Below are 13,056 nucleotides of genomic sequence, written 5' to 3' on the forward strand. Positions count from 1 at the left end.
TAAATAATTTGTAAATTTATGTCAAATGTGTGAATCTTAACGTAAATAGAACAATTCAGATTGAGCAAGAATTCATATCACCGGAGGTAACATTTTTTTTTTTTTTTTTGAATCTGATGCACTCATTATATACTAGCGCAGATCTTAAGAGGACCTTGTACATAGTTGGATCAGATTAGTTCGAATTCTAATTAAACAGTCCGACTTCAAACTTAATAAATATTAAATTACCTTAGAGGATGCAGAATCAGATTGCCAATCAAGCTAAAATGGATTTGAAGCTCATCCAATTCTAGGGGTGTCAATCAATATGATACATATAGGATGGAAACATTTTCATATGCATACCGACTAAGAATTTACCTTATTCATACTTTATCTTTACTTATTAAGAATTAACTTTATCTTACTTTTCTTTTATACGTTAAAATTATCGGATAACGTAATAAGGGGTGAATAACGAATAAATCTAATTTAATAATTAACTATATTATATTATACAAATAGAATATCAAAACTCATTCATTTTACACATATACATTACTAAGAAAAAAAAAATAAAGGTGCAATCGATTCAACTAATTTTTTTTAAAAGCAATAGAATTCAAATACGAAAATCTCTGCAGACAAATTCAATTATTTAATTAAATAACAAAATATGTAAATAAAAGTAATATATTTAACATTTTTATAGCAAAAAATATACATTGAATAACAAAGATATATTACTAATATTGTTTAAAACATTATCATATGAAATATCACACAAATAAATTTTTACCATCACTAATTATTGCTCAAACACTATTATATAGTTTTATTTTATATTTATTGCTTAAACACTACCATATAGTTTTATTTTATATAATTATTCTATAGATTAACGGGTATAAAATAACATTTACCTATATTCTTATCTTTATCCATGTCCATGGATAAACTAACAAAAAAAAAATTACTATATATCCGCTTTAAAAGGCATCATTACTCATTAGCAATTATAGTCAGATCGTTTTTTAACGTATCAACCGTTAATATTGTTAATTTAATTTTCTTTTGTATAATTTTTTTTTTTGAAAGTTAGTGAAAAGTTTCCACTAAGATATATTGATATAAGAAAATATGTACATGTTTGTCACTCGGATCAAATGATCCTTGTAACTATTTCTACATTTACAAAATAACTCATCTCCTAAACAGATTCTTTTGTATAATTTTATGTTAAACATTGATGATTAGGATATAGGTACCTTCTAATAATCAAATCGTTAGCAATTACAAGCGGTTTGGCGTTAGTGAACCGGGAAAGAATTTTTTTTTTTTTTTTTTATCCATTTTCCCTATAGATATGCATCAATGCAACACGACGGATCCATTTAAACGAATCCAATCTGCTGCCATAGTTTGAGATGGCATCATAATCGGTTGATTTTAAATAAATGCGTTTCATTGATCGAACAAGACTGAAATTTTGGGTTTTACAGTCCGAGCAGGATAATTGATGGTGGGTCCAAGTTACAGGCCCACATAAGTCAGAAGCCCGACCTCTGAAGCACGACTTGATCAATTGTATTTTTATTTTTATTTTTGCAATAACCAAAGCCCGTATGCAACCTGATCAATTGTATTAGCTATGACACTTTGGGTCTGTTAGACAACATCTCTTAACCCGCATTGTGATTAAATTGTAAGGAGACCTAAGAAACTGATATTTAATTGACTTAATATATAACTAAGAAAGCTAAAGAAAAAAAAGAAGAATAATCAACACCAGTCTAAATCTTCACTTGTTCTGGGCCCAAGCATTTTATTTAAGGAAAAACCCTATCACAAAAGTATATTACAAATCCTAATGCAAATGTTTACAAACTGGACCAGACGCACAGATGGCTCAATAAAATCAGATAAATTTCCATTTCATTTCTCCAGCTGATCTTATTATTCATTAACTACATATTACATGGCAAACCAAAACCATATATATACTTTGAACTAAAACCTCGGCAACACACACCAGCACATGTACATTGTCTAACCTATTAAAACCTCACTTGATCTCCACATCAACAACCTTGCGCTCGACTGGCCTCTTAGGAATTGTCACGAGCAAAACCCCGTTCTTGAACTCGGCTACAATGTTACTCTTGTCACATTCATCGGGCAAAAGCAATTGCATGTCATACGAACTGGCGCTTCTCTCTTTCCACCATTCACCCTTCTCTTCACTGCCTTCCTCCTTTGTATGCTCTCCCTTTATGACCAAGGTATTGTCTTCCACTGATACCTTCACCTCTTCCTTGGACAAACCTGGCATGTCAAACCGCATTTTCACCTCCTTTTCATCTTCCATGATGTCCCATGGTGCCCGGACTTCAAGACCTCCATCACTTGGAGACCTAGTCATGGTGTCCTCAAATAGGCGGTCCATTGTACTTAGCATTTGCCTCATCGTCTTCATTGGTGAAAATGGATCTATCAACCCTGCAAGATTTTTCAAAATTTCAGAAATTAGAATACGAACTGTCAGTAAGACAATGTGGCAAAATGTCAGTTACAGTATGTGTTTCTTAAATATTACTATTATCCATGACACCATTCATAGAATTAAGTAAAAGCAATTGAAGGGTGGAAAATTGCATACCAAATGGAGAGATGTCAAGAGGCGAAGCACGGCGAGGCCGCCTCTGCACGGCCTGCTTGCCACCCTTTTTCTCAACCGCTTTTTCATCGACATGCACATTCAAAGCCGAGTCCTCACGCTTCTCCGCAATTGCAGACATAGGCCTGACACGAACTCGACTCCCAAAACTTCTCGGAAGTGTTACCATCGGCCGTGCCATGAGACGTGAGGTGAGACGACTTGCAAGGGCGCATGGAGATGCCACTGCCATCTTTGTGCAAGGAAACTAAGTTGGTTACTAAAGATTGAGTGTGGTCGAAGTACTGCTTCAGCGTTCTTTTAATTTCTTCTTCAATGGAGCACAGGTGAGTACCTGAACTTTATATAGAGCTGGAAGAGAAGGATCAAGAAGGTTCATGACCGTTTTCGGAGTGACACGTGTCGGTTTTGATAAGGACAGAAAGTGCTCGGAGCTTCAGGGAGGAGGATTGGTATCCGGTGCTTTCTGTGATTTTCAGGAAAGTACTAGATCGTGGGAGATATGGGCTTAATTCGACCGATGGCATGGGTCAAATCTTAAACTGGGCTTCATTAACGTGATTTTCGGGTCTAAATACTAAAATGGGAATTTTGGGCCTACACAATAAGTTTGTTTTACTCGGGCTTCTTTAAGCAAATTGTAATCCCATTTTATTTTAAATTCAGGGTTTTTTTTTTTTTTTGGGTGGGGGGTGGGGGGATAATCGGCCGATTAGTCTGAAAAATCTGTGACAGTTTGGTCACCGCCAACAGCTAATTGGCCAATTAATCAGCCTAAACGGATGCAGATGTTTTTTACAACACTGGTTGAGGCATTTGTACAAATCTTAAACGCCAGCATTGATCATGAGCAAAATTATACTTTATATATGTTTATCATTTTTTTTTATGTCTGCAGAAATCATATAAACAGGTACAACATGTTCATGTATCATAACAGATGTGGTACATACCCAGCACAGCACTGTCAGTTGTAACTACTGCAGTGTTGCAAATGTATATACATGTTAAAATGCTTAGTTTTCTCCAACAGATATATGAAACACCCAAAAAATATTCATTAATTATACAACACAAAAGCAGCATGAATTAATTAAAGAACAGATCGATTTAAGTTTATATTATAACCAGTCTGATCTTTACAATAGCAATGAGATGTGAAATATAACAAGATTATTTGGTTTCTGAGTTTATAAATTGTACAGAGCATTTAAAGGTGAAGCAAGCATCTAAGGGATTTTCCTTCCACCAGCAGCTTGAAGGCCTGGTTTATCTCCTCAAATGGTAATTCATGTGTTATAAATCCATCGAAATTGATTTTTATTTCCTGCATGCAAAAATTGGAAAAATTAAAGATAAACCTTATTAAAGATTTATTGGGTAATATACAAATATTGATTCAGAATTTTGGTTTTTCTGATAGAGAAAGAACAAACCCCTTTCATGCATTTTTCAACAATTTCAGGCAATTGAGACTTTCCCTTGAAGTCCCCAAAAATGCACCCAGTGATGCGCCGGCCATCAAATAGCTCCATTGGGTGTAAGGGAAGCAGTCTTGGTGTGGAATGGATGCCTAAAACAACAGTCAATCCCCATCCCTAAATGCAAAATTTATTTTATCAAGCATCAGTATTTACCAAATTTCATTTTTCTTTTTCTTCGTAGTCCTCAATTATAATTAGTAGAAAGGTATTGAAAAAATTATACAAGAAAATGCATACATCATGAGTTGAAATGAAGGCTTCTCTCAGTACATCTAAATTTCCAGAGCATTCAAAGCTGTAATCTACCCCTCCATTTGTCATCTCTTTTATCAGCTGCAAGCAACACCACCATCAAGATTTCAAATTTGGAATGATGTATAAAATATGTTATCAACTATTGTTATATAACTGAGATATGATGTTATCAGCTACTGTCTCACCAACAAGGTCTCAAATCTTGATTGATATATAAAATATGTTAAACTGACCATAATAATTTTGGTAGTATAGTGTCTATGAGTTACTGCCCTGATTGGTTATTTTTATCCAAATCACAATCATACCAGTTAGTATCAGTATCAAAAGTTTTGTCAGAATTGTGGTTTCAGTTAGCACAAGCTGCGCAACACTAAACCATAGGTATTATTGGTTGTGCTAAGCTAAGTAGTTATTGTGGGTGGCTGTCACAATCATACCAGCACAACCCTAAACTCTAAATCCAAATAACAATCATACCAATTTGCAGAAAAGAATATCCAAATATGAAATATTGGGGTATTGAAGCACTTAGCACAACCGAACCATAGATATATGTTCCCAACATAAGGATTTTAAAAAGGATCATAAAGAAAAGAAAAAAAAAAACAGAGAGAACCATCAAACCCCTTTTCAATAAATAAACAGTAGTTCTGTAGCTGGGCCAGGAAAAAAATAATTTTGTTTGTCTTTAATTCTTCCAAGTTGAATGCTGGTTAAGAATCAGCTTAGAATAGTTAAATTGTAAATATTAGCAGGGTTAACAACTTAATATGTAAAAATCTCTATCAATGAGATGGGACCACAAGTGCTACTCCGCATGCAAATAAATCAGAGTCAACTCAGTCGCTGGCTTCTTTTATAGTCTGTTAAGCAGTAAAAATATAGGCCATGTTTGGTTGTGGAGTAAGAGGTGGAGTAAATCCCTTACTCCACGTTTAAGGAGCCAAACAAGGAGCAACATAGGAGGTTTAAGATGGAGTAAGATTTGAGCTAAACCGGAGTAATTACACCACCTAAAGAAGTGGTTTAGCTTACTTCACCAAACATGATTAACTTACTCCGGTTTAGCTTGGAGTAAGAAATTTAATCCGGTTTAACTTTACTCCACAACCAAATATGACCATAAAGGGTAAAATAATTAATATAATTAAAGAAAATGTACCTCATTTACTGGTCTGCCACACTCCTTGGGATTGATGAAGTATGTAATTCCCATTTCCTCACCTACATTTTAGTCAATTTAGTAGATGAACAAGTAAAAATGACCAATATGGGTAGATGGTTTAAAATTACAAATTGGGATCTATGTAGGACCCTCATTTAAAACCATGAGCATAAATAATATCTAGAAAAACAAATTTCAGAAACAAGTTGCAACCATTTTACCAATAGTAGTTAATTTATGAAGTCCGGCAAATCATGCATCAGCCCTGATATTTTATTTGACACTTTTTTGGTCTTTTCATTTCTTTAGGGAATTGCAAGGTAGGTAATCTTTAACCTGAAAGCTGTTTCAATTGTCTTTCTTTTTTATGTTTTTCCAATTGAAAGAAAATTTAACACGCACAAGGTGTAAGAGCCTATGTATCTCTTACACAGAAAAAAAATATATATTAAAAAAATAATATACCCTTAATAAACTTTTCTGAATTAATATCAACGCCAATAATTTTTGAAGCTCCTCTCAATCGGGACCCCTCGGCTACCTGCATTTTTGTATATTGGTCAATTTACTGCAATAATTGAATGATCACACACAACTCATTCAATTAATTAATCTAAAAGAATATATGAGTATTTCCGAGGATAAAAAATGACTACTGTCGAGTACAAGATGATATAAATTGCTATTTTCGAAGGTGTCGTTATTAATGGCGAAAATACCATTCCTATTAAGCACTTTTAATTTTGCGAATATTCACATATTCTTATAGTAACTGTAATCATAATTTCTCTAAATCCTCGAATAAACACATGAAATAACTAAACTAAAAAACCATTAGTCTTGCAACCGAAGCTCGTTTTCAATCAGGATGGGGCTTAATTGTATAATTATTTTAACATAAGCATATTTTTTATTTTTTTAAAAATTATGACCAAAAAATATTTTTTTATATTTTCAATTTATTTATTTTTCTTCCTTTCTATCATTTATTTCTTGCTCTATTTCTTCTTCTTTTTTTCATTCATTTTATGTTACAAAAAGAGGGGATTGCTCTCACCGCAAGGCCAACAGCGCCAAGTCCAAATACTGCAACAGTTGAACCTTCTTTCACATTTGCTGTATTCCATGCTGCTCCAACACCTATGTTTACATTCAAAAAAATTCAAAATTCAACTTTTCAATCACACTGTATGAAAAGTCAGCAATTTATGATGCATTATTATTTGACATCCTGAAATAGAAAATGCAGTCTGAATTGCAAAATACTCTGTAAAATTTGAAAATTCCCCTATGAATCATGACCAGAATTTTTTTTGTTTTGAAAATCTTGGCAGTGCAGTGCCATGACCAGACTTTAAATGGTCAATTACATGAACTTTCCCTTAATTTATGAAACATTTTTATTATCACAGAAGCATTGTGTTTCTGATTTGAGTAAAGAGTTAGGATTTTTTTTCATTTAAATATAAAACTAATGATAGAACTCACGATTTCCCCCAAAAAGCATTAAAAAAAAATATCTGATCAATTGGACCCACATCTATAGAAAAGACAATAAAACATTAATCAAACACAAAAGACACTTCCATGCAATGTCGCTGTGGCCTATTTTGGATCCACAGAGGTTCATTGATTAATGATAGCTGAGGTCACATTTTGGGCTGGTTAATCTTGTCTTCATTTGCTTATTAGAAATTCTCTTGTTTCTTCTTCTTACAATTTTAGAAATCAAAATGATGCTTATTTAATGCCTCTTCTTTCTCCTTGCCTCTTGTTTTTACCTCTCAAAAATATCAAAATTACGTGCGTCCCCTCTAAAATTCATATATCATATTTATCCCTCTAAATTTAATAAAAATACAAGTTTATCCAATTTATTGTTTTTTTCTTTTAACTTATTTTAAATTTATAAAGTTCCAATTTTATCTTTTATTGAAAAAAAAAATTGTTCAAGAAAAATGTCCATTTTTCTAGTTATCAATTTCCAAGAACACATGGTTCATTTCTCAGCTTATAATGTATACACAGTTACATTTAAGCATACATTTATGTGCCCATCGAATAAGAAAATTGATCATTTGCAATCACAATCGGTAATTAGAAGATTAAATATTTCTTTTAAACATAATACTAACTTTTTAAATAAAGAGTAAAATGGATACTTTATATATATAACTTTAAAATGAGTTCTAACAGAAAATGCAATAAATTGAGTAAAACTGTGGGTGTTTGAAATTTAGAGGGATAAATATGATATTAGAAATTATAGAAGAGGATACGAAATTTCAAGATTTTTTAGGAGTATACATGAAATTTCTAATATTTAATATCATGATGTATGAGCATCGACTAATAAGGATGCCATGATTTCTTGTAGCAATAAATTAACAGATAGCTTATGTCCAACTGACAGTTCCATTATAAGACTGACAAGAGACTGCATGACCCGAATGGCCCCAAACCAAGGAAGCATCGATGGTATGGGCAACATTTATTGTCCACAACAATGGTGCTCTTAAAGAAAAGAGAAAATTTATAGTGTATCCATTCAAACTTTTAAAATAGCTAATTTTTTCATCAAAACATTGAAATTTCTTATTTCTCAATTCTAAATTGAAATCTTTTCTAATATCCATATGTTGATTAAAGCTGAAAATTTAAGATAAATTTATAATTTAATTATGTTTTTAAGTTTAAATGTCTATTTTGCCCTTTTTAAAACTGAGATTTTCTTTCTTTCTTTCCCACTCCATTGCTAATGGCAATACTGCAGCGAAAGAGAAGGTACAGTTGAATGACTTTTGAGTCCAGTCTTCAAGTCAGGGAATTGTGAGACACGAGAATAGTGCCATGCTTAGTCTTCTCTGGTCAACAAACAAAGAAATTTGTCTAGAAAGTTCACATTTACTAGATAGGGAAAATTTCTAGTGTACCCATTCAAAACATGGATTGGTCTATTGGAAGTTGCGCTACTTTCAAAAATTTTCAGGAAAAATTAGGAGGTTGTCCAATTCCTGTAGTTTTTCAAGAAAAAAAAATCTATTTTTAATTATCTTATTAAAAACAGTACTAGGAGGTTCTTCCTCCGCTTCTCCATGGACCTATTGTGCAGTTTGGGCTGCAGTATTGCCTTTAGTTTGACATCTTATCATTTCCATGCTAATGGCAACCAAGGAGCAAAATAGAGGTGGAGAAGAAGAAATGAGATCTCTAGAACTAGAAGAGGGGTAAAATAGGTATTTAAACTTGAAAACATAATTAAATTAAAAATTTATCTTAAACTTTCAGCTTTAATCAACACATGGGATATTAGAAAAGATTTCAATTTAGAATGGAAAAATAAGAAATTTCAACGTTTTGATGAGAAAACTGGCTATTTCGGAAGTTTGAATAAGTACACTAGAAATTTTCTTTAAAGAGGATTTAATTGTTCATGAGATATCTTAGGCATTCTTTTGTTTTGTCGAAATTACGGGAAAGAAATTGAAAACAAATTTAAAAATTCACGAAAGGTTTCCTAGCAATCTTAAGTAACAAAGAAATATTACTGGTTGTCGCTCCTTTATTTAATCACGGGGTAGAGAGAACAGTTCAATACCGATTAACACACAAGTAAGGCTATAGAAGATCAGCTAGCATCGCGTTTAATTTCCTATCATTCGCTCAATAATATGAAAACGACCTCATTAGCTGGAGGAGAAAATTATAAACTAATACATAAGCTAACCGACAAATTGCATTGGAAGTTTGGAACAGAGATGCTCTTTTGCATCACCGTGCTTCCGGGAAGAGATTATTTTAGCGTGGGATATTATAAAAACCAAAATATCATTTCTATTCATTCAGGTTTTTGACTCTTGTTAATTTGTACCAGGAACTGCTCCTATCGGTTTAATATTTTATTAGAAATAGGATACTTATATAGAGCTCATATACCTAAAGTATTAGATATCAAATAGAAACTTTACACTTTATTATCACCAAAATTATTTAAATCAAGTGATTGTCAATGATTTTAGTTTGTAACTAGCTATACCAGTGTTTTAAAATTTCCTGGTACTTACTGTAAAGGTTATTTTTCTTTACAAATTCATCCCTTTTCTGTTAATATTTTCCTGACAAGGACCTAACATTATTACCATTCCTATAATCAGTCTAATATATTGTTGCACATGCGTGTACCATCATTATCACCATTTTATTATTTCAAATTGAATACCTCTTGATTGTTGACAGACGAGCTTTTGCACAGAAATCAGAGACGCCATTGACTTTGTTATTCTAGTGTGTTTGTTAATGGAGATGATTATCCGTATAATTATGATAGCTTTCTACTAAAGTAAAGATATTTGCATCAGCAAGAATCTAGAAAAATAGGAAAGTTCACGTTTAAGCCCTTCTAAAGTACTTATTAAGTGCTAAAGTTTTTTGTTTTTCATAATTTAGCATTTGTAATCGCAATATTGGATGATAAATCTATGAATTGAAAAATATAACTCTGAAAAAATGAAACTTAATTATGGGTAAAGTGCAAAAATAAATACCTGTTGAGATCCCACAACTAAGCAAGCACATTCTATCAAGAGGAGCCTCTGAGTTGATCTTGACCACACAAGCAGAGTCAAGCACGGTGTACTCTGAAAAGGTGGACGTGTTGAGGAAGTGGTACACCGGTACACGGTCACCGCCGGCACGTCCCACTGCAGAGAACCGGGTCTTCCCGTCGCCCACCATGGTGCTCTTGAACGCGTTGACCCGGAACTCCCCGCAGAGATTGGTCTTGTCAGACTGGCAGTTATTGCAACTACCACACTCGCCGGTGAATATCGGCACCACATGATCACCGGCTTTGAGGTCTTCGACGCCTTCTCCGACACTCTCTACCACTCTACACACAATTAGGCACAAATAATTGTCACAGATAAATAAACGATATAACAAACAAGATGGCCAGCCAAGCCATGCACACCAATGCATGTATTGTCAATCAATAATTATAATATTGATATTTTAATATATGGCAATCACTGTAGCAGTCTACAACAAGATTTTAAATGGATCTGGTGAGGACGGAGTGTCAATTATCATGAATTTATGAAAAAAAAAAAGCTTAATTTTACATTACCTAAAAAAGAAAAACTTAAATTTGTATAGCTCAATATATGAGAATATTATATACTGTAAGTTACGAGGCACTCTTGTTTACTTTCAGATACTTATATCTTTATTTGAAAAGCAAAAATTGGAATAGTATCCGAAATCTGGAAAGAAAGCTACCAGTGTGACCTATAAATAATATTAGTGCAAATTTTTTTAACAAACTTTTCACTAAAATAATAAAACTAGAAGTTGTTTTCAAGATTTCGCTTTGTACGTTGACTAAAATAATAAAACTAGAAGTTGTTTTCAAGATTTCGCTTTGTACGTTGACAACTAAAAGGACTTTTATTCATGAGAAATTTAGATATATGCCCATCATAACTTCATCAATTAGATATTTACCCATTAAAATTTTAAATTTAGTTATTTTCCCATTCAAACCTATTTAATTTATTTATATCCCCATTCAGTGATTTAATCAATCAAAAACACTAATTAATATTGATAGAAAAATAAAATTACAATTTTGCCCTTATCTCTTCATTCCCTTTGCTTATAACCGGTCCTCTTCTTCTCCATTAGTTATTTCTTTGATTTCTTTTTTGCAAAAGAACTTCAGAAGTGGATAAAAAAATGTGGCTAAATTATAGAGCTAAGAGAGAATGATATTTGCCTATGTGCCCAAAATATTTAATCAACGGTTCTCCTCAAAATGTCACACATCAACACATGGTTGGAATCCTCACATCCCTTTCAATGTCATGATAAACTGATATATGATAAGCTGAAGGGCACAGGTCATCAATGGAAATGGAGGAAATTATTTCAAGGAGCAACTCCATTTTGATTTGACCTATTGGATTGAAATCGAACAGATGCTAAGATTTTATCTCAGTCGCTATTTCCACAGGGATAACCTCATTTTGATGGATACTAGGATTATATCGCCTTGCTTCAAGTAATACCCAAATCCTAGTTTAGCCTTTTCTTTATCTTAAATTCTACTTGTCAGCACACTATTTCTTCTACTTGGCATGCATTGGGTTATCGGAGATAAAATGGAACTCAAATAGGCATTGTTTGGTTCTTTGTTTTATACCTTGATTGAACTCTTTTAAAATGGGAAGCTTTCTCTTTTGGATAAATGCAAGCACGATCAGCAACACTGACGTTGCTAATTGGGTCTCGAATTTGATTGTGACTCAGGACATTTTTCTTTTGCAAAAAGAAATGAGTAATGGAGAAAAGAGGAGAGCCGGTTATTAGCAAATGTCGGATAAGGACAAAAATGTCATTTAATTTGATTATCAGTGTTAAGTAGTGTTTTTAATTAGTTAAATCACAAAATGGGTATATAAATAAAATAAATGAGTTTGAATGGGGAAATAACTAAATTTAAAGTTTTGATGGGTAAATATCTAATTAATGAAGTTATGATGGGTATATATCTAAATTTCTCTTTATTCATTTGAAATTTTGAATCAATAGTTCCCTTAAATTCAGAAGAAAAAAAAAAAATCTAGTAAAGCATCATTCCATACAAAAACAGATAAGCAAAGAGATTAAAGAGAGAGATATACCCAGCAGCCTCATGGCCAAGAATCCGGGGATATGCACGTTGCAATTCATTCTACAGATAATAAAACAAAATCAGACTTTAAAGAAATTAGTAGTTGGTGCCTTAATGAATTACACATGTTTATCATCAGAAAGCACAAAAACAAACCTCTCCTTTCCAAGCACTGAGATCCGTGTGGCAAATGGATGTGTACAAAACCTTCAGCCGAACCTCCATTCGGCGTGGCGGGTCCACCTGTACCTCTTGTATAACAAGCGGCTCGCTCGGTCCCCATACGATAGCCGCTAAACATGCAAAAATGAAATGAAAGAGCTCAAATTGAAGAAACTCGAGTGTTAAATTTGGTTTAGATTGGTGAGAATTGAGAAGCATTCATAGTATTACCTTTGCATGTGATGGGATGGCCGGTGGTGACAGAGCCGTTGGATGCCATGGCAAGGGAATAAGAAGGGAATAAAGGAGGGATAGAAGTCAATAAGTTGATGGTATAGGATTATAAGAGATGTTGTTTTAAGTATTTGTAGAGATAACAGAGGTGAGTCAACTCTGTTTTCTTTTTCTTGGGACAGGAGAAAAGAATGAAAGAGGAAAACAAGGCGGTAGAGAAGTGTTCTTTTTATAATTAGTTCTGTTAGGTGAACCCAACTTGCACCCGCATCGCCGTTTGAGGTAATAACGAGCACGAATTGGGTTCACATAAATATAATGATCAAATTATACACAAAAATGGGGTCAATTGAGCCGGATCCATAAAGTAACCCAAAATTTGAGTTTGAATCATGGCCATCCGATCAAATCCAGATCAATCCGG

At 33.2% G+C, this 13,056-nt stretch overlaps 2 protein-coding genes across 2 annotated transcripts; both read right to left on the reverse strand.

Moving 5' to 3' along the window:
• Positions 1–1,805: 1,805 nt before the first annotated feature.
• On the reverse strand, positions 1,806–2,977 carry LOC144547451 (26.7 kDa heat shock protein, chloroplastic-like). The gene is made up of 2 exons (XM_078296104.1): positions 2,642–2,977; positions 1,806–2,481 (listed from the first exon to the last, which is right to left on the reverse strand). Exons 1-2 carry the CDS (start codon positions 2,889–2,891, stop codon positions 2,048–2,050), a joined length of 684 nt encoding a protein of 227 aa, XP_078152230.1. The 5' UTR covers positions 2,892–2,977; the 3' UTR covers positions 1,806–2,047.
• A 749-nt stretch (positions 2,978–3,726) lies between these two features.
• Positions 3,727–12,834, reverse strand: LOC144547554 (alcohol dehydrogenase-like 4). Its single transcript, XM_078296230.1, has 10 exons — positions 12,630–12,834; positions 12,393–12,529; positions 12,247–12,296; positions 10,111–10,454; positions 6,624–6,706; positions 6,032–6,107; positions 5,564–5,625; positions 4,381–4,476; positions 4,096–4,257; positions 3,727–3,986 (listed from the first exon to the last, which is right to left on the reverse strand). The coding sequence occupies exons 1-10, from the start codon at positions 12,676–12,678 to the stop codon at positions 3,870–3,872; spliced, it is 1,176 nt and encodes a 391-aa protein (XP_078152356.1). The 5' UTR covers positions 12,679–12,834; the 3' UTR covers positions 3,727–3,869.
• Positions 12,835–13,056: the final 222 nt, after the last annotated feature.

This window comes from Carex rostrata, chromosome 31 (assembly GCF_964058835.1).
Source record: "Carex rostrata chromosome 31, lpCarRost1.2, whole genome shotgun sequence".
In the NCBI taxonomy this organism is placed as follows: domain Eukaryota; kingdom Viridiplantae; phylum Streptophyta; class Magnoliopsida; order Poales; family Cyperaceae; genus Carex; species Carex rostrata.